Source organism: Myxine glutinosa, chromosome 4 (genome assembly GCF_964187855.1).
Source record: "Myxine glutinosa chromosome 4, kmMyxGlut1.1, whole genome shotgun sequence".
NCBI lineage: Eukaryota > Metazoa > Chordata > Myxini > Myxiniformes > Myxinidae > Myxine > Myxine glutinosa.
This window is the reverse complement of record NC_136264.1, coordinates 141,087,511-141,109,976: the sequence shown is the minus strand read 5'-3', so window position 1 is coordinate 141,109,976 and position 22,466 is coordinate 141,087,511. Positions and strand designations below refer to the sequence as shown.

The 22,466-nt window shown below is 42.3% G+C and overlaps 1 protein-coding gene across 3 annotated transcripts in view; it reads right to left on the bottom strand.

Moving 5' to 3' along the window:
* HELLS (helicase, lymphoid specific) overlaps positions 1-22,466 on the bottom strand; it is a 73,097-nt gene that overhangs the window by 12,030 nt on the left and 38,601 nt on the right. For all 3 annotated transcript variants that reach the window (XM_078776524.1, XM_078776523.1, XM_068113604.2), the window contains 6 exons: positions 18,923-19,053; positions 18,251-18,386; positions 14,771-14,854; positions 8,929-9,048; positions 4,998-5,114; positions 4,218-4,377 (listed from right to left, as the gene is read on the bottom strand). In XM_078776524.1, coding sequence (XP_078632650.1) covers positions 4,218-4,377; positions 4,998-5,114; positions 8,929-9,048; positions 14,771-14,854; positions 18,251-18,386; positions 18,923-19,053 — 748 coding nt within the window. The remainder of the gene's footprint in view (positions 1-4,217; positions 4,378-4,997; positions 5,115-8,928; positions 9,049-14,770; positions 14,855-18,250; positions 18,387-18,922; positions 19,054-22,466) is intronic.

Here is a 22,466-nt window from a genome sequence, read left to right as displayed (position 1 = left end):
TTATATATTTTAATGTTTTTAAAAAGCAGTTTTTTCTGCCAAAGCCTAATCAGCTCATAATTATGTTCTTCAGTCCGGAAATTGTATATTTTGGATCGGAAAGAAAGCATTTGAATGGCTCAGCGGGAGCACATTCGTCTGGTCACCAGTGGATGAATAGCAACTATAACCAACTGAGATCAAACGTCCGATGGGGCCCGATACGATGCAATTTTCCATGACCGGCTGTCCACACTGATTATCCACGAGAAGGCTGTCCAGTTGCGTCACAATGGAGGAAATCGGTTGGTGTGGCCACGCCTTTAACTTTGCAAACTCTTGTATCTGTACATCACAAAACAATTGCTTTCGAGCAACAGATTTCATTTCCACCAGCAAGTCCTCATCAATACACAGCAATGTTTCCACACCAATAAAACGTTTTGTTTGGATGAACACAATTTTAAAACTACAACGGCACTCAGTAGAGAGCATACCTCCGCCAGACTGAAGTTTACCTTTTGTATCCCACTGATAGGTCGCATCTGGATCCAGATCTGAACCAAAATCTAATCAGCTTGTTCTAGTACAGCGGATAAGCTCTCATATTTTAACAAACTAGGGCATTGCCCGTACGTGGGTGCCCGTTCCTTGCCAAAAAAAAAAAAAAACGCTACCCGTACGCTCTACCCCGCCCGTACGCCCGTAAACAAAAAAAACAACGCTCTTCGCTTCCGCCCTTCGCTCTGACTGAATTGGGAGAAATAATGCGCATAAGAAATCGAATTACGAACCGTAATGGCGGTCAGCTCGTAACGCGCTCAGCTCTGCTCGCTCTCACATCGGCCACGCCTACGCAACAAAGCGTTCTGTGATTGGCTGCCGGAAAGCGTGCTGCCGGACAGTCTTCACTGTCCGGAAGTTCGCAAATCGCAGTTACGATGAATCGTTTTAATTTAATCGCAGCTTGAATTCGTTTTAAAACATAGTTTAACGGCAACATAGTTTTCCAACGTGAAATAAATGAATACGCTGTCAAATGTGCCGTCCGAGGCAGAGTCTGATCGCCACGTTCGGCACACGTGATAGCTCGCTGCTCTCTGATTGGTTGAATCGTTTTTTGGACATAGCTCGGTAAGTAATTGTCCGATTAATATGAAACCTTGAAAAGGCACATCCTCGGGTCCCCAGCAATATACCTGGCAAGTTAAAAGTATATCGGACCCGTGGTTGTCGAGAAACAGCGGTCACAGACAAACGTACAAACAGAGATTACTGGAATTATAGATAGATTGTGCATTTTTTGAGAAAAGCATGAAATTTCTAGCATAGTTAGTATATACCACAAGGTTTATTTTCAGATGTGGAGGGAAGTCAGATTTGACCTCTGAGGACCATGAGAGGTCAAATCCAAAATGGCCACCAGTCCACCGGGTCTAATGTTCAAACGCGCTTATAGGTGTCATTTCCAACTAAATTGTGGGTGCCCATTCATTTGGTGATACTTTTGAGATCGCCAGAACTCAAGGACATGCACTTAGGTCACGGTCAAGGTCAAATTACGTTAAATATCTATTTTTATGATACTGCAGTTGGAACTGCTATTGGAAAAAGTTCATTTGAACTTTTAAAACTTTATTTTTTGAGGTACAGGGATAGGTACAGAACACCCAAAGACCAGAAATGATGAAAAAAAAGTGTTTACACTGCAAGGAATGATGCAATAACCTCTGAAAAAATAACTGTAGTTAACCAAGTATGTCCACCAAAGCTTACATTAAATCAAGTGCAATGATGAAAATTGGTAATGATCTAAATCTAACAGTCTCCAGAACAGAAGCACAGTGCAATGCACTTGAATGCAGCTTTGGCACACTTGCAGCGTCCAGTGCACCCTTTCTTGCAGCCACAGTCAATCAATTCATGGCACGATTTTGATGCTTCAGGAAGAGTGGTCCAAAGAGGCTGCCACCCAGTTGTCTCCTTTGTCCAGCCCCAGTCAGGTGGGTCTGGCATCTCTGGATCCATGACCAATGCCTGGTTACAACAGTTGGCCTGGTAGCAAGTGTGCTTGATGTGCTGCTTGAGTGTTGCCTGGGTTGGAGGAATGTTCTCTAGACTTCTACACTTCTGTGTGAAGAGCTGTTTCCTGGCATCATTCACTTCTGTGCTCTCACTGGTTCTATCGTACATCAGCACCACAAATCGCTCTAGCATTGAGCCTTCACTGACCTCACTTGGCATGCCTAGGAGTTCATTGAAAGCATCATTCACCTCTGGGCATCCCCAATTTAGTTGGAAATGACACCTATAATGTTTTTCGACACTATTTGGTTCCAAAATTAAGCGCGTTTGAACATTAGACTCGGTGGACTGGCGGCCATTTTGGATTTGACCTCTCACGGTTCTCAGAGGTCAAATCTGACTTCCCTCCACATCTGAAAATAAACCTTATGGTATGCACTAACTATGTTAAAAATTCATGCTTTTCTCATAAAATGCACAATTTTTGTGTTTATCTGCTGCACTATTCTTGTCACCTAACCAATTTATGCACCTCGTTTTGTCATAACTCATCCTGCTATATATCGTTTTTGGCCCTCTCAATCACTTATATTCTTCTATCTAAATTCAGATCTTCACCAAAATTGAATCGATTCTTCCTTGTCACACACACAAACTCTCCACCAAGTTTTGTCCAAATCCGTCCACAACTCTGAGATATCCTGCTATATATCATTTTTGGCCCTATCTCCCAATGGTGAAGAATCACATAAAAATTAAATAATTATCGTATCCGAATCCATATTCAGATCTTCACCAAAATTTAATCGATTCTTCCTTGTCACAAACACAAACTCTCCACGAAGTTTTGTCCACATCCGTCCACAACTTGTTTTGAGATATCCTGCTATATATCATTTTTGGCCCTATCTCCCAATGGTGAAGAATCACATAAAATTAAATAATTCTCGTATCCGAATCCATATTCAGATCTTCACCACAATCGAATCGATTTGTCCTTGTCACACACCCAATGTATGCATCAAGTTTCATCCAAATATGTCCACTAATATTTGAGATATTGTGCTTTGTGCCGTTTTTAGCCCTATCTCCCAATGGTGAAGAATCAGTTAAAAAATTCTGCTAGCCGGATCCGAATCCAGATCTTCACTAAAATGTAATCATTTTGTCCTTGTCACATACGCTACCTCTCTGCCAAATTTCGTCTGAATCTGTCCACAACTTTTTGAGATATCTTGTTAATAGACAGACAAACAAACAGAGAGACAGGGGTGATATGATAACATAACCTCCATCCACCTTCGGTGGCGGAGGTAATAATCAGACGTGAACGAACTCACTTTCCCGGCAATCCAAATCCAGAACGCTTCGTTTTAGCAAAAAAAACCTATATATTGTTACGGTTCTGGACTAAGCGGTGAATGGGATCCCAGGTTGACATCCCATATAGTGCAATGACTTTATCCCATGTGTCCTCCCCTACTCCTCATTCCTCCCCACACCCATTGTTTGTCCAAGTCTCCCTTCACTTTGTCCTTCAACTCCATTGTTGGGGTTTCCCTCTTCTCTCTACGTTCCTTTTGTCTTGTTGCATCATTATCCGTCGAGTGTTTTAGCTCTTCCACAAGCCTTCCCTCTTCTCTTGTAATTCATGTAAAAGTACAGTCTCCTAATGTCCTTATCTTCTAATTGAAGGACACTTCTCAAACTAGTATTAGCATATTGGCAGCATACGCTATCATTCTCGGCCTCTCAGCCTCTCAGCCTTCGGTGATGACCAATACACTTTTATCCTCAGCATTCATTCTAAAATGGGAATTGATATTAATACATGTGTGAAATTATCATATTGGAACATTGGTGCTTTTAGAACTCGTTTAAAATCTTCCTGAACAATAATTTACATAAATGTGTGTTGTATAATCTGCGTCTCAAACAAAATATGAGTGCATTGTACTGTGCATCACATTTATTTTGTATTTTCTGTACCGATAATAAATTATCAAAATAAAATTACTCGGTTTATGGATGCTTTATCTGTATTGCCAGTAATTACATAACTATTTTAATACCATATATCGGTTTCTTTTTGTTTCGTATGTCCATTGCCCAAACCCAAAACAACATTTCAGTTACTTTTCAATCACAGACCATATTTAAAACATAAAATGATGGATTGTGTTCAGATAGCCATCTCAACCATCCCCACTCACTTTTGTGGATGATGAGCTTCTCAAGACGTCTTTTTGTAATGGCAAGCTCAACAATTCTCTGATCAACTGTGCCCGCAGTCACCAAGCGGTACACAATGACTCGCCGTGTCTGCCCAATGCGATGGCACCGATCCTGAGCCTGCAAGTCTACTTGGGGATTCTGCAACAAAAGTACCGTTCAATTTGTTTTGCCAAACATCTCGTTGGCAAACAGAAAGCAGTGGGGATGTTGAAATATCAAAAATCGTGCACATAACAAGAATCACAGTTGAGATCAAGTGGAGTTACCTCCGCCATGAAAGGTGGACGGGGGTTATGTTTTCACACCTGTTGTTCTTTCTGTGAGCATGATATCTCAAAGAGTTATAGATGGATTCCGACGAAACTCGGTGGACATGTTGGGTGTGTGACAAGGACGAACTGATTCGATTTTAGTGAAGATCCACATCACGATACAATAATTTTTGAAGTGATTCTTCACCATTGAGAGATGGGGAGACAAATTATACATAGCTTGATATATCAAAAAGTTTTGGCCGGATTTGGACGAAACTTGGTGGATGAGTGGGTAGGTGACAAGAACACGCCAATTCAATTTTGGTTAAGGTCCAGATACAGATCCGGCCTATCAGTGGAATACAAAATGTAAACCTTCACCTGGCAGAGGTATGCGCTCTACCAAGTGCCGTTCTTGTTCTGCGCTGTTAACACAAATAATGTACCAACTTGGCTGAGCTGCGACAAGATTGTTGCGTGATGCGAGACCAGTGGAAAACCTACACAGTCGCTGTCGTAGATGATGACAGTGTCGGCAGCAGTGAGGTTTATTCCCAGACCTCCAGCCCGTGTGCTCAGCATAAAGATGAATACCTCTGGGTCCGAGTTAAAGATCGCCATCTGTCAAACACCGGACAAAGACCATGTAATTATCATATCCACTCAGTGAGGCTGTCGCCTTTTCCAACATCACATTGAAACGCACCTCTTTGTTTTATGGGAACCTGCAAACACTGAAGGATCACAAAAGGTGTGTATCTGTCTTTTAAAGAGCAACAACACAACACCAGGCACACCTGAAATCAGACCTTTCAGCCCATTCTCAATCTTTCAAATCTAGGTAGCAACTGGTTAAGACCGTCTTTAGAACATGCTCTTCCACGGTCACTTTGCTCGTCAAGGAAAGAGTCACAATGAGCAGAGATGGTCATAATGTGGAATGCTTGAATTGTGTCAACTGCAAAGACTCGGGTTGCAAATCCCTCCCTTCTTGTTCCATATACTCTTTCCCTCTCCTTTATAGTCAAATCCATGGAGCAAGCGAGCTTATCACCAACAATGATGGAGAAGCATATGCACAGCCTTGACTCGGCATCACCAACTGGTCCGAATAGCATAAGTGTGCTCTTCCAAACCTGTGACTGAACAGGCTGTTCCTCTTAAACTACTCAGATACTTTTTGAGGGTCACTTCCCTTCAATATGGAAGGTGGCTTATGTCATTCCTTTCCCTAAGGAAGGTGCCAAGACAGATTCTCTGAACTGCAGACCAGCAAGCTGCCATCTTGATCAGCAAGTTGATGGCATCAATAATCCCAGCACACCTCTGCAATTGATGGACATTCTGAATTTCCTGAAAAAGGTCAAAGCCCCACTGTACATATCCCCGAGCATTAGACACCATTTGCCACTCAGCCCCAATCACTGAACTTTCTGCCAAGGGCATCAGGGTCCTTTCCTTCACTAGATGGTGCAATTTATTTATGATGCATAGAATTTGATGTTCTATATTTTGCCCTTTACTTAGAGCATGGTGTCCCTCGAGGCAATGTCTTGGGACCTATCCTGTTCTTGCTTTACATTAAAGATATTGAGGCCTATGAAAAATACTGTACACCCTTTGCAGATGACTGCACTCTTTCCCAGAAAGTCTCACAGGATGCAGTGGCACATTTGTCTGCTGATTTCGAGAAAATAAAAAAAAATGGTCAATCACCTGGATTGAATCACCTGGACATATCATTGAATATGTCCTTCAATGATAGCTACCAAGTCCCACACACAGTCTTTAGATAACGACTGCAAGCCCTACCCTCCATTTTACTTACGCAATCAAACTATGGCAAAGGTGGATTATATCAAGCTCCTGAGGCCACCAATGTGCCTCGACCTTTCCTGAGCCGATCACATATACAAGCAGGCATAGATGGCAGGGAGCTTTCTTGGAATAATTTAAAGAGCCAAGTCATTCATCAGCCGTTATCAGCTCCAAACAGTGTGCAAAACCTTCATCCGCAGTGCGATATTATGTAGATGCTCTCTGTGGACTGGTAGCTCCAGATCTCACCATGTACTCCTGGAAATACTTGTATCCAAAGCCTGAAGGCTAATTGGTGTTATGTAACAGGAGGCTGTGGTGCAAGGCCTGCTGTGTACTCATTGCAGACAGGTTGGTGGTCTAGCAGTTTACTGACCTCCTTCCTGATCTTGCCCCAGCTACCCTGACAGCTATATCATGATGAAAAGTATACAGATGGTGATGAGGCTTTCAGGCTAGCTTGCTGATATGATCCTCCCATGAAAGTTTATGGCAGATAGTGAGGCCAAGTAGTTCCAGGAACTGTACCTCTTCCAATGGCTATCCAGAAAAGTGGAAAGGATAGTTATCCTTGGGGAGATAGGGTGAGAGCGTGAGACTTGCTGGTGTGGAATGTTAAGTTCCAAGTATCTGCCCAGCAGCGTATCACATCCAGGTCTGATGATAGGTATGTGGCAGCGACCAGCCTTTCGCAAGTATGATGTATCAAGCCAGTGTACAACAGCAGGCTCAACTGCGATAAAAATTCTACAGCCTCTCACCATCCTTCAAAGACGTGTGGGAACTGGTCAGGTCTGTGCCTGCCATTCCTTCCCTCCTAAAGGATGTTGGAGTCAGGATGAACACTAATCGAGAAAAAGCAGAGGTCTTCAACAATGTCTTTACTCAAAAGGCCAAGATCCAAAATCAATCCCTTCTTGTACCTTCCCTTTCAACTATTACATAATCCGTAAAACATATTGACCTCACCCCTGCCATAGTGGAGAGATTTCTTACCTATAGCTAGACACCTCTTCTGTAAATAGTTACTTAGGATTAAAACACTTGTGCCATCAAGACCATGTTTCAGTCTTAACAAACTCTCTCTCCTCTCTCCTCCACAGGTCCTTTGTGTATGACCAAACTTCCTCCTCCTCAGAAAGTTGCAAACATCACTTATATCCATAAGAAAGGTTCAAAAACGGATCCCCTAAACTATGGTCCCCTCAACCATCATCAGTAAAGCAATGGAGTCAATCATTGCAGCCGACCACAGACAGTATCTCATCTCTAATTCGCTAATCTCTGACAACAAGTTTGACTTCTGGCTTGGCCATTCCACCATTAAAATGTTACTTCTTCTGACACAGCATTGGAGAGATGCCCTTAACCACAAGCAAGAGGTTTGAGCCATCACTCTATTTATTGATGCTTTGATATTATCTGACATCCAGCCTTGATTTCTAATTCATCTTCATTTGGTATTTGGGACTCCCGCCTCAAGTGGTTGTCTGATTTCCTCTATGAGCAAAAGCGATTGGCGCCCCTCGATGGTATCCTTTCCCACGATTATTCCCATAGCCGAGGGTTCCACAAGGCAGTCTTTGGACCTACATTAGTCTTCATTATATATACATATTCTTTTGAAAACCAACTTTATCATTTTGACGATGACTCTTCATAGGACAGACACGTGATGTTTTTGACCTTTGCGGAGAGCCTGTAGCTTGCCATCAGTAAGGTATGCCTTCCTGCATTCAACAGTGAACGAACCAAGGCCGAGATGATGGACAGAAAAGTTGATTGCGGAATGGAATAAACTTGTGAAGAGTAGCAATTTATCTGTTATGGAAAAAATTCCAGGAGCAGTGTTAGGAACTGGTGTGAAGATGGTCCTTTCTTGACTAGAGAGTGCAGATTTTCGGCTAGGCCAATCTGTTTTATCAAATCAACAGCTTCGGCTTTACCCATTGTGTACCCCTCTACTCTCGAATGAGGAATCACCTCCTGCAGAGTCCGTTTAATCATGACATCTCCACCCTTTTTAAAAGTGAGCCTTTGCCATCTCATGTTATCCCCTATTTCTGTACTGGATGTTTTCTGTCCTCACTCATTCACTTATTCTATCCACCAGAACTTTTCCACATTGACGCCTGCTTTTTGTCTGCTTATGTTCCTTATCTACTCAGCGAACTCAAATCCCTTGTTTTGTCTATCTCCATACTTAATGCTGCCTATTAGTCCCTTCCTTTCCCATTTCTCTGTCCTCCATTGTATATAAACTCTTTCTGCTCCATCACTACGTCATTCATTACCGTGCCAATGAGCTCTTCACAGAGTCTCGATGTATGTGACTAAAATATTCTAGCAAATAATTTTGAGAAGAAAATATGTGGATATACATGGAAATGTAAAAAATATATATCTGACATGTCTGGACACAACTTGTAAAACACAACTGATGCCATTGCTCATCAACTTGCTTGTTAAGACAATATTTCAGCAAATACTGACATTACCATGTTCAATCTGTGTTTCGTAAAATTTCACAAACTTTACTTTCCTCTATGTTATTCTGCGATCCTAAACATCGGTCATACTGTAGCAGAATGTGTACTAGTTTTTGACGCTCACGTACGTTCTCCTCACGCTCCGTATATGTCATGGAGCCATCGAGGCGACTGTATCGAAAGCCACGAAGGTAGAAAAAATCATGAAGGATGTCAAGCATCTTTGTCATTTGTGAGAAAATCAAGATCTGGGAAGGGAAATGACAAAAAAAAACAACATATATTATGCATTATGAACACAAACTGCAAATATACTTCAACACATACAAGCTGCAGACCAAAAATCAAAAGGAAAAAAGATGGAATCACATTTTATCATTTAAAAATTACTTTACTTTTACAGATTTTAATACCAATGGCATAGTATGTATATACACGATATTCTTGATTTCTTCTCATTTCGATGATATTTTGCACACTCAATGGCCTTGCTTCAAATCATACTGTTGCAACATTTCAAGTCCATAACTGAAATCGCTTCTGTGATATTGTATGTTAAGAATTGGCCGAAAGTGCTTTTTCATGACACGCTTTGATCTCATTTTGGCCCTAATTGACCAAAGAAGATTATTTTTGACTTGGACGAAAGCTTAGAAGTAGCCCTATCCATTAATATGTATTTCATTATAGTCGTAATATGTGCTGTACTGAAGGTCACCTCCTCCAATCCGAAGTCAACAATAAGTCATCTTCAATTTTGAGCCAATCTCATCCATTGGTAAGGTGTATGATAAGGTCAAAGCTTGTATCTTCGTCCCCGTGAGAGGGCTGGGGTTTGTTAATTAGCGAGGGATTATGGGTAAATTAATCCCCTGCATGTAATTGCCTTGTTAATCTTTTCCTGTGTTCCTTATGACACAGCACTACGCACCATAGCCAAGCCCAGCAATCAACACCATAATTAATAACACTAAATAAAAACCAACCGGAAGCAAGACAATAAGCACTATCACTGATAACACCGACTTGGTGAGCACACAGGACAGGCAGGTTCGTGAGTCCACGCATATAATTTGGCACAAGGACTGGTAAGATGGGACTCGCTGATAGGAGCGGACACGGAGACGTTGTGGGATGACGTCAGAACCTCACGTACAAAACAATTGGAATGGCGGACATTCTCTCTTCTCCTTCTTCTCGTTCTGGATCCCATAGAGAACGGTCACTATTGCTCTTGCGCAAGGAAGATTCATCACAAACGGTCGTGTTCCGACATCTTGATAGTGATCGTGAGGAGGAAGAACTGCAGACTGAGAACTGCGGTTTCCCAAACAAGATCGTGAGGAGAAGCGCGGCTGGAAGGGCGAACTGTGTACGGAGGCTTGGTTTTCCCGCCCACGAGCTGAGCAGCAAAGCGTGTGGTTCCCGCCAAGGCCGCGACGATCTTTGATGATTCCTGACGAGATTCCAGAGCCGATTTGAGCAAAGTGCCACAAACCACACATTTATTTTCCAGTTATTTTATCCTTTGTCTGTATTTGGGTCTGTGTGGGAGCGCTCCAATTAGGAACTTAGTTTATCGTGCATTTTCTTTGTTTCCGGCATTTTGGTAAATAAAGCCGCTATTTTCTTGTACATTTTAATTCTGTGTCGTTTGAGTTAATTTATCCAGGTGCGAAGGCATTGGGTAGAGGCGTCCAGGTAAGTTTGGCATCCCCCTTTCCCTTGCGTGTAATGAAGGTCCGCCATTGTATTCAATGCCTCAGAGTGTTAAGCTTGTTGGGTCATCTGTGTCATCCTATGGTGTTCACCAGGGGGTAGTCACACGACAAATATATATACATATATATATATATAGTCACACGAGAAATATATTGCATTGTGGATATATAGCTCAGGCAAATGACCACTTCCTTCCTTCCTTCCTCCCTCATTCTCCCTCCCCTCCCCCCCGCCCCACATCGGCAAAGAGAACGAAAACATTTTTTCACCAAAACTTGATGGAGCCAAAAAAACTTGCACAGGCACAACTTCAGGATGCCCTAATCCCTAAACGTTTCAGCTTCCTTGGTCAAATCCTCTTGGAGGGGTGGATGATACGTGCATACACACATACGCTAAAGCTCCATTAAATATAGAAGATTTGCTTGCTAACCATGATACATGATCACTATGAAAAGTTTCAGATGCATATCTTTAATATCATTGATTTGATTGAGATCGAGATTAGAGCACAAGTTCCAGATGAAGAATCCAATCAGCCTTTATGCTGCAGACACATTTTGATGTGACAGGCAAAATTGGTTATTACTCTGACACATTCAGCTGCAGTGATTGAACGGATTTTGTTCGTTATTGCTGTTTTGAGATAATCTTTGGAAAGCGGCCTCCCTCGATAGATGTTGTTCTTAAGCATCTAAATCTGATCTGGGCTTGAGTCTTCTTGAAGGATTTCGTTCTTAGGTAGATTTTGACTGAAAAAAAATTGGCATGTTGAAAGAAATTGGCATGTTAAAAAAATAGAGCTATCACGACTAAATTGACTAAATCTGAGGACTATACATGGACCACACTTTGCACAACTGCAAAAAGGAAAAGGATATCATTAGTATGGAGGAAGTTATTTATTAGAGGTAATGTCAGCCGGTATCGATTTTTCGTTGTCATCCTGCACTACATTTTTAGCTCACTTGGAAAAAGTTCAGGGGAGCTTATGCGATGGCGCGTCGTCCGTCCAAATTGACTGAAGGGATTGCGACCAAATTTGTCACAAATGATAATTGTTGTGTTGTGACTAAAGTTTGTTCACAGCATTTAATAAAAAAAACAAAAACAAACAAACAAAAAAACATCAGGGTATAAGGGGGTCTACCAGGGTTCAAAGTGGATCCAGGTTTGACCCCCCCCCCCCCCAAAACAGGAATTTGCTTTTTCCTCGGAAACTACACACACTATTTCGATGAGACTTTACCACAACCTTCACCACCCGTGATGTACCAAGGTTTGTTCACGGCATTAAAAAAAAAAAAAAACTGCCCCTTTGGGGATTTGTGAGGGGGGTTGCCCCCCAAAATATGTATTTGTTATTTTCTCAGAACCTACACACACAATTTTGATGAAACTTCACCACAACCATCATCATCCGTGATGTACCAATGTTTGTTCAAGGCATTGGAAAAATTGGGGTCTGAGGAGGTACCTGGGGTAGGAGGGAGTAGGGGGGTTGCCCCCCAAAATAGGTATTTTTTTTGGTTTGTTTAAAGTCTTATGATTATGTTAGTATGATTCTACATGCTGCCCTGTCTTATAGCAAGTATTGAAATTGGTTTAAAATAACTTTAGTCAATGCAGTATACTGTATATTCTACCAGGTGAATGCTAGGGGTATTGCCCCTATGTGCACACACTGTGACAGTTTGTGCACACTGTCACAGTGTGTGCACAAAATAAATTTTATAACAGCTGAACTTGGGCCACCATATCTCAGATTTATGTGATGAAATCATTCCAAATGGACGATTTTCTGGCATCTGTTCTCATTTCATGCAATTCTTTGCAATAGGATATTTGCAGAGCTTTTCCTCGTCTCGTCCTCATCTTTTGGTGTTGGTCTCAGTTTATGATCCAACATGGATGGATATCATCATGACCCCAAATAAGTTGAAAACAAGCGTTACGCCTAGGTCCCCCATCGGGGAAGTGATGTGAGTTGACAAAGTGGAACACGCAGAAAACATGCTATGATATGATATTTCGCTCACAACGGTCAGACATACATGGAGGCGGCCATCTCGGATTTTGACGTGGCGACCCAATTTTCAATAGCGTTCTTCCTTATGCCTAGATACACCCACACACCAGAAGGTACTTCGCTTATTTTTCAAGATATTTCGCTCACAAGGTTCAGACATATATATGGTGGCGGCCGTCCTGGATTTTGACGTGGCGACCCACTTTACAATAGCGGTCTTCCTTATGCCGAGATACACCCACACACCAAATTAGAAGTTGGTACTTCGCTTATCTTTCAAGATATTCTTCTCACAAGATTCAGACATACATGGCGGCGGCCATCTTGGATTTTGACATGGCGACCCAATTTTCAATAGCGTTCTTCCTTATGCCTAGATACACCCACACACCAGATTAGAAGTTGGTACTTCGCTTATTTTTCAAGACATTTTGCTCACAAGGTTCAGACATATATATGGTGGCAGCCATCTTGGCTTTTGACGTGGCGACCCAATTTTAAACAGCGTTCTTGCTTGTGCCTAGATACACCCACACACCAGATTAGAAGTTGGTACTTCACTTATTTTTCAAGATATTTCGCTCACAAGGTTCAGACATATATATGGTGGCGGCCATCTTGGATTTTGACGTGGCGACCCGATTTTAAACAGCGTTCTTCCTTGTGCCTGGATACACCCACACACCAGATTAGACATTGGTACTTCGCTTATTTTTCGAGATATTTCGCTCATAATTTTCAGACATATATATGGTGGCGGCCATCTTGGATTTTGACGTGGCGACCCAATTTTGAATAGCGTTCGTCCTTATGCCGAGATACACCCACTCACCAAATTAGAAGTTGGTACTTTGCTTATTTTTCAAGATATGCAGGTTACAAGGTTCAGACATACATGGCGGCGGCCATCTTGGATTTTGACGTGGCGACCCAATTTTCAATAGCGTTCTTCCTTGTGCCTAGATACACCCACACACCAGATTAGAAGTTGGTACTTCGCTTATTTTTCAGGATATGCAGGTTACAATGTTCAGACATACATGGCATCAGACATACATGGTGGCGGCCATCTTGGATTTTGACGTGGGTTGCACCCACACACCAAATTCGAATGCGGTCCTTCGCTTACGCACGCACGCATGCACGGACGGACGGACACACGGACGGAGGGGAAAGCCATAGTCCCCCTTTCGCTCCGCTGAGCGACGGGGGACAATAACTGAGTTTACCTTCCCTGATCAAGAGTGTTGCAATCCTTTTGAGAGCCATGGATTGAGAACTATGGGTTTGCGGCCAAGTTTGAAACAAATTTCAGAGAGGGTCCCATATCTTGTTTTTCAAGTTAGCAAAAAATGTACTCTCTGTGCCAAAAGCATGTACAATAGGCCTTACGATGCAGGAATGTATCCATTGGCTGAAGCCAACCCCGTTCAAACAATAGTTCATTTAAATTCGTTCTTGGAATATAAATAGTGGATCAAGTGCAGTACAGACTACAGATAGTGGTTGTCGAAGGACAGGTCAAACCTGGAAGCCATCGTGTTTGGAAAAACTGGAAAATTGGAAAACTTGGAAAAACAATATAGCCTATTTTACTCCAGGGGGTCCGAGGATTACCCACCCAAAATATCGTTGCGATCGGTTCAGCCGTTTTTGTGGTACCTTCGAACGGACAGACAGACGGACGGACATTTGGTGAATTATAGTAAGATGGTTAGACAAACATATGTTATATATAATAAAGAACGAGCCTTGCTAGTGAATGCTAGCATTGAACTGCGTTAGCAGACAGGGAGAACAATGGATAAATTGCTCATCCCCGTGGGAAGCAAGGAGGGTTAACGCACGAAACTTCAGCTTCAGCTTGTCGGACAACATTGTCGGTTGATTTGACACGGAATCTGACTTTTGCTTTATAGTGAGGATCGTTTGATCGATGTTGTCCTGCCATGGTTTGTCACATACAACTTCATCGGTTTACAAACCAAACAATGCCCCACATGTGCTGTATTAAAGACACCAGCAAGCAGGAGGAGGTTTAAGAAAGAATACTTATTGTAGAAGATCAGATATACTGTGTTTTGTAAATAATAGAACAATACATATCCTGTCGACATAAAGTAATTTTTGGCATCACAAAGTGCTGCACAATTCGTACATAAATCAATGTGAAAGATGGAAAATGTTATGTTGCCATGACTCATGACCGCCATGCCCACCTTGTGTCCACGACGCTTCAGCTCAGGTAGCATACGATCCAACAACAGCAACTTCCCAGAGCTCCTGACTAGTGCCTCATCCACCTGGTTGAGGAGCAAATAAACACTTGGCACAAGATGCGACATGTACCCTTGAAAAAATGATGGCAGACTTGGCCTGCATAACTTGGTTTGCTCCAAACAAAATCATATCGCTGCCTTTCAACCAGAAACAGAAAAATAAAACTAGGATGCCAATCTACAGCCATGTTAGTGACCAAAGCCAAGTCAGAAAAATAGAAAAGGTATGGATTAAACAATCTGGAACCAGGTAAAGGACAAAACATTTGACCAATTGAAAACTATTGCTGGTGGCAGAGGGTATTACAATTCCCCACCCTTTACAGCACAGTATTTATGACTCCACGTGTTCCAGTGCAGTGAGGTGTTTTGAATTATAAGCAGTACGCATGTTTTTGCTTCATGCACATAACCCGAGTTATTTTATTTTTTTCGTGAGCGATTGAGGCAGCTGTCATTCGCCTATAAACTGCCAAAAGAAAAAGTTTCTGAAGATGTTTGGAACAAGATTGACCATGAGGCAGTTCTTACAATAGATCATCTCCAAAATCACATGAATATAACTAGAATGTCACTCAGTTGGGTGGGTGGTTCGTGTGCAGCCACCCGGCTGCTGGATGCATCATTTTTTCTGTGGGCGCGTCTGCCGCTAATGCAATGCCTCTCTATAACCAGTTATCTGGTAATCATTTTGCCAACCTCGGAAGGATGACAGGCTAAGTCAACCCCACCTAGCGTTAATTCAACGGGATTCAAACTCAGGACCTTAGAATCCCAAGCTCACGGCCCTAACCATTAGGCCAACACCAGGTGATGTCACTCAGTTGAACACATACATCTGCCAGGCTGAACAGTTTAAGTTCTGCATTCCACTAATTGGCCAGCTTTGCATCCAGACCTGATCCTAAAATCCAATCAGCTTGTTCTTCAACTCTGAAATAATCCATCAACATCAGATTGAACAAGAATGGCACTCAGTAGAGAGCATACCTCCACCCAGTTGGCCATATCACTCAATAGTGAAGAATCACTATAAAAAATAAAAAAAAGAAGAAGACAATTCTCATATCCGAATCTTCACCAAAATCGAATCGATTCTGCCTTGTCAGACACAACCTGTCCAACAAATTTCGTCCAAATCCATCCATAACTTTTTGAAATATCATACTATATATAGTTTTGGCCCATGGCCTCTAAAGGTGGTTGTATATAGGTTTGGCCCATCTCCCAATGCTGATGAAGCATCACTTTAAAATTATTGGATTTGGATCAGGGTCTTCACGAAATTTGAATCAATCTTCCTTGTCACACACCCAACCTGTCCACCACGGTTCGTCTGAATCTGTCCATAACTTTGAGATATCGTGCTATATATCGTTTTTGGCCCTATTTGTGTCTTTGTCAAATTTCCACTCGTTATTTCATTGTGTATGTGTTATTGTGTGTTTCTAGTTCGTTTTTGGTTTGTAATTCGTGCAAACATGTGTATAAATAATCGTCTTCTGTTCGCACCGCGTGCGTGGCCTGGTAACTTGAGGCTTCCCCCGCCCCTCCCCCACCGTCAGTGTTTTGTGAATATGTTATTTCCTTCGCTGTATTGCTTGTTTCTTAGATTTTCTCTTCTCCCCCTCACTTTGCCGAACATCTGCCCTTTGTCTAACGTTTATTTTAAAAAACAATAAAAAAAACACAACAATAACAATTTTTTGTTTTTTTTTCCTTGTGTGCTTGTGTACATTATTTCCCACCCACATGTGCTGTTGTCTTGCCCCGCCCCCTTTATCTCCTTTTCTTCCACCTCTTCCTTCGATCTCCAGCCGATACTCGCCTTTCCAATTCTAGTTTCCTCCATACTCATTCAACCCTTTCTCCTTTCTCTGATCCACGCCCTCACTTCAGGGACTTTTCCCAGATTGTTTTTCACTGTTTTGTTTAAATATGTTTAAACTTTCCCCTGCAATGTTTTATTCAGTGGTATATTACAACACGCAGTTTTTCTTCCCATTGAAAGGCTTTTTTCAATTTCCTCATCAAATCATTCCACTTCAAAAAAAAAAATTCAGTCTCTTACAGTCCTTCCTCCCTACATTATCTAAACTCACCTTCATTCCACCCCTCCTCTATCGTTTTCAAACGGATCTCCGACTTGAAAATCACAATAAACCCAGTTTGTAATAAATGTTCGTTTTTCATTAATCATCTACTTTCTAAACTCCCCCCTCCTCCCCCTCCTAAACTTCTCCCTCACCCCTCCCCTTCAAAATTCCCCCCCCCCCCCCGTTCAAAACTCCCGCTCACCCCTCCCCTTCAAAACTCCCAGCCCCGCCCCCCTTTCAAAACTCCCCCCTCACCCCTCCCCTTCAAATCTACCCCCTCCTATCTTTCTTCAATTCTCTCCCCTCCCCCCCTGTGTGTGACCGCCCCCCTCCTCCTCCTCAAAGCTACCTCCTCCCCACTTCCTCTCCCTTCCATCACATACCCCCACCTCCTTCAGCCTTCGACTTTGCTCTGCCCTTCCCCACCCCCCCTCAAACAAAACCTCACTGTGCCTCATCCCATCACCATCAAACCTTGTGTCCTCCTCATCCCTCCCTTTCTCCTAACTCTTCTGCAATCTATGACACACTATCAACACACTTTATACGTTCTGCCCTCTGGGCTAGTGCTCTGGCCTCACACCTAGCTCGGCTTCACACTGTTGAAACCAAAGCTTTCAGAATCATTGGAATCTCCCGCGATGAAGCTTGTGAGGGCCTTTCACTCACTCACCGCAGGCAGGGTGGTGGTCTTTCTGTCTTCTACCGACTCCTCTCCGGCCTAGCTCCCCCAGCTCTGTCTGTGCTCTGTCCCCCAAATATTCCTACAGGTCACACAAGATCTGCCAGCAACCCTCTTATGGTGAAACTGCCAAAATCAAGACTCTCTGCTCACCTTCACTCTTTCATTCCTCTTTTCTCCCGCCTCGGGAACAAACTCCCTCACTCTCTTTAATCCCACTCCTCCCTCCAGGTCTTTGAAACAGCTGTTCACCATCTCTTATCTTCCCCCATCCAAAACCTTGATCTTTTCTACCCCCGTTAATTAACCCCAGATCCACTTTTTTGAAATACCGACTTCTTTCCTGGAAGTCCTAGCAGTGTCCACGTGTTTTCTTTACCTCTCCCATCCCCCTTTACCTCTCCCATTTTTTTAATTCAAAAAGAAAAGAAAAGAAAAAATAAAAATATTAAATAAAAACTTTAATATTCCGAAAGAGAGGGGCGTTATGTCAGCCAGATAGGAAAAAGATATTGTAAACAATGACATCATCCAAATAATATCTTTCATAAACTCACAGTCGACAAATGGTACATGGGGAAAAAAGGGCAAATAAATAAAGAGGAAAAATGACTGCACATGATAATAGGGGATTAATCACACCTTGAATTGTCCATGGCCATTTAATGGGTACTTGATGAGGTACGCATGGTTGCAACACTTTCGGAGCATCATGAAGATGTTGGCGAGCTTCACATTTATCTGGGAGTTCTCCAGATCATCAGTGAGCAGCTTTATCCTGACAATGGAAGCACAATCATATACTCTCACATGACAGTCAATTCACAGAGTTTGAGTTTAACACCTTGAATTACCTCCGCCACAATAAAAACTTGGGCCTGTGCATGACTGCAGTTACAGGTTTTCTTCATCCTGTTAATTAACTACTTCCTTTTTAACAAACATTTTTCATTTATCTCAACAGCATGCAGTATTTTTATTTAAATGCTCCTTAGTCCTTATTGTGTAAAATCATTCAATGTGTTGTCTAATAAAATAAAACGTTTGGTATACTGTACACGCACCATATATGCATGACATTATCAACACCCATATACATACATGTGATAAAAGTGCAAGTATCAGAGCTTCCGATTACCTTGCTCTCAATGTTATTTTTGCATTCTCCTTCCCTACCCATTCACCATCTCTCAGCCCACATCTCTCTCCCCTTCCCCTCTTTCACTTCATATCCTCAATTTACTTCCCCAGCTCCCTTTGCAAATGCAATGTATGTGATTCCCAATACAAGGAATACTGGCTCCCTGGGCCCACCTGCGCTCCTCAGCCTCTTCTTTGACACTCAACACTCGACGTGAACTTGAGCGACGTGAACTGTTGAGCTGCTGTGTGTTCCTCTGCGGCCGTCCCGTGGATGACAGACAAACGGGACTCCTGTCCTGGTTCTGACACAAGGAAAGCAACTTAACTTTCACGTTCTTTTTACAAGTTTGAAAAACCAATCACATTTAGAGATGCAGCAAAGAAACAACTCACCTGGAAAATGATCCAATGCAATCTATATATTGTATGGAAGCCAATAAATAAATATTCGATTCTAACCAATTTCAATACCTGCCAATTCCTTGCCAGAAATTTCAACAGTTTTTTTCTGTGGACTATTCCTATTTATTCCAATGTGACCATTCCAAAAAGAGCCTTTTCTTAAGTTGGAGTATCTTTTACTGTGTCACATTCCCTTTACTACTCACTTGCACTAAATAAGTGTGTCATTCAACTGTACAGAACCTACCGGTATACCCTGCCTGCATTAGTTTGCTTATGCTACTCCACTGTATATCAGACTTTACTCAAGAGCGTGCAGAAACTCACATTGATGGACATCATACAAGCACAAAACTGAATACAATACAATTAAAGTATTTTTTTTCCTGCAAAGGTTATACCAATTGACTTTGAGATAAAGTAGTTGCGGATAACAGTGATAGATAGACATCTCCACAGGGCAAAACTCACAACTGAGATTTTAAATCTGCACCATCTCAGAAACATAAAAGTTATAGAATGCCGAACATTTTAAAAAGACTTTCCTATCAGGACATGACATAACCAATTACTGGAGTTTACTCAATATTCACACGTGTTAGCCCTGGTGTTGGGCTAGCGGCTAGGGTGCCGGCTTAGGATCCTAGGATCCTGGGTTCGAATCCCGGTCGATCGCTGAATTAATGCCAGGGGGGTTGACTCAGCCTGTCATCCTTCCGAGGTCGGCTAATTGAGTACCAGTTCACTGGTAATTCCCTGTTTGTCGTTAAAGGCGGCAAAAAGGGTTGGCGTCAGGAAGGGCATCCGGCCGTAAAACATTGCTTCAAAAAGGGGACCAAAAAAACAACAACAACCACGGCTCCCGAAAAAGGCCAACCCCCGCGAATGGCCTCTAAAGGTGGTTATTTTATTTATTTATTTTTACTCAATATTCACATGTAATTCATTTTCGTGATTTTTTTTCCAGATACACAGTATAAACTTGTTTATTTGAAACAAAATATATGTTTTAAAAGGCACAAGAGAAAATTCTCTCAGCACAAGTACACCGAAAGTCTCAAGTTCAATACGATAGCACATTTGTTAAAATAAAAGAGTCCCTGGTGTTGGGCTAGCGGCTAGGGTGCCGGCTTAGGATCCAAGGATCCTGGGTTCGAATCCCGGTCGATCGCTGAATTAACGCCAGGGGGGTTGACTCAGCCTGTCATCCTTCCGAGGTCGGCTAATTGAGTACCAGTTCACAAACCCTGTTTGTCGTTAAAGGCGGCAAAAAGGGTTGGCGTCAGGAAGGGCATCCGGCCGTAAAACATTGCTTCAAATAGGGGACCGAAAAACAACAACAACCACGGTTCCCGAAAAAGGCCAACCCCCGCTTTGCGGGGAAAAATGGCCTCTAAAGGTGGTTTTATTTGTTAAAATAAAAGCCAAAATTCTGCCATAATTAACTGTCGGTCACAAGGCTGTTAGTCAAATTTAAAGACTAGCCATCACAAAAACAGCTGATGAGTTCCTGACACTTGCCGATTTCCTCATGGCACTTCATCAACCGGTGGGCATGTCATCGGCAACCTGCTGATTTCCCTCCGCAGTCATGTCTCCCAACAAAGACATCACTTGACTGGAATACCAAGAATGGAAGCACCTCTTTAGTTTCGCCTTGTATTATTTTTTTCACGAACAGATCTAATGGCTGGAACCTGTCACTGCAGCAGGTAAGAACAAACACAGTGAAAATGTTTCTCCTTAGCTTGGTGAGCTGATCTTCTGTCTGGTACACTTTAAAGACGTTGAAGATGGTGAGGCACTTCTGTGTCGGGCACAGTTTCATGGCTCTTCTGGTCTACTTGGTGTACAGAATTATGATCTCGTCGCCATAACGCAGCATGAATTTGTCGGTGCCCCAATGTGACTCGCTATGGGTCATCCCAGGCAGTAGAGAAGTGGATCTTCGGGTGACATCGGTCAGTCTTTCCTGGGTAGATCAACTGCAGTGGTAGCATGGTTCCGGCCTTGGAGACTGCTAGCAGGACGGTAAGTTGGCGTTTGTCATCGATCCTGGATAGGGCAAGTTGATGGGACCCCACCTTCTCCATCGGGAAGAATATAGACACCTATCTGATCACAGTTGATATAATAAGATCATCCGGTATTGTATGCTCCTTCACAACGTCAGTGACACACTTCACAAACTCAGCTCAGATGACTGGGAAATCCTGTGGCAGCTCCTTTACGTCCTTTGTCACTTCCCTCTTGTTGAGCCCCAGGTATGTCAGCAAGGATTTGGCCCAAGTTTGATCTCATCATGCTTCAAGAGAATTCCTTCAGCAAATGTCATAATAATATGCTGGTTGATCATTCCGCTGTTGAATCAAACCTTTTTCTGGTCATGATTTCCAGCAAGCAAGTCTTTTTCACCATGTTGTCATACTTTTCACACAAAAGCAAAGGAAAACCTCTTCGCTAATTTGGTAAGGACTTGATTGTCTTATCTGGATTGTATTTCTTCTTCTTCTCCTTCTTCTTCTTCTTCAGATAGACAGCCTTTATACTTCGGATTTTGCTCTCATTTATTGGCCACCCCAGCTGCTTTTGGAATTTCCTGATGGCATGCGCTACACCAATCTCCACAGCAGTATGGGCAATCTTGGCTGGAAGCTGGTCATCGTAGTTGTTATTGGGCATTAAAGCATCGAAAGCATCGACAGCATCATTGGCAGCCTGTATGGTTTTGGCTACTTCTTGCATCTCACAATTCTGAGGGTTCAGCAGGACATGAGTTTTTGGAGAATTTGTAGATGTTATCCATTTCCACAAGACATCTTGTTAGACTTCGGTTCGGAAGATATTTCAAGTATCGTTTTGACGTTTCGAGGAGAATGATTTTTGTCTAAACTTTGTACACTTTCACATTTACGCAGATTTTGACACTTTATTTTCAGTCACCATTACTGTTTTATCTTAGCGGATTATCATCAACAGTGACCATGCGGGCATCGTGTCCAGCTGAGGTGCTGTCTTGATTTACATTATCCGCAAATTATAGCACACAATTACATATTCACAGATATACATTTTTCACAAAGCATAATTCCCGTGAAAATGGTTTGAAAGAAAAACCGTGAAAGATAATTCCCACGAATATCAAGTAAACTACAATAGTTATTCCTTTCAGAAAGTTTATATTATGACATCATCATTGAAGCGATATACCAAACTCCTGTGTGTCCTACATCTGAGAAATCCAAAGGTAAATCGAGTTTATATTTTCTATACTTCCTCAAAAGTAAATTTTATATCAGGCTTTTGAGTACCA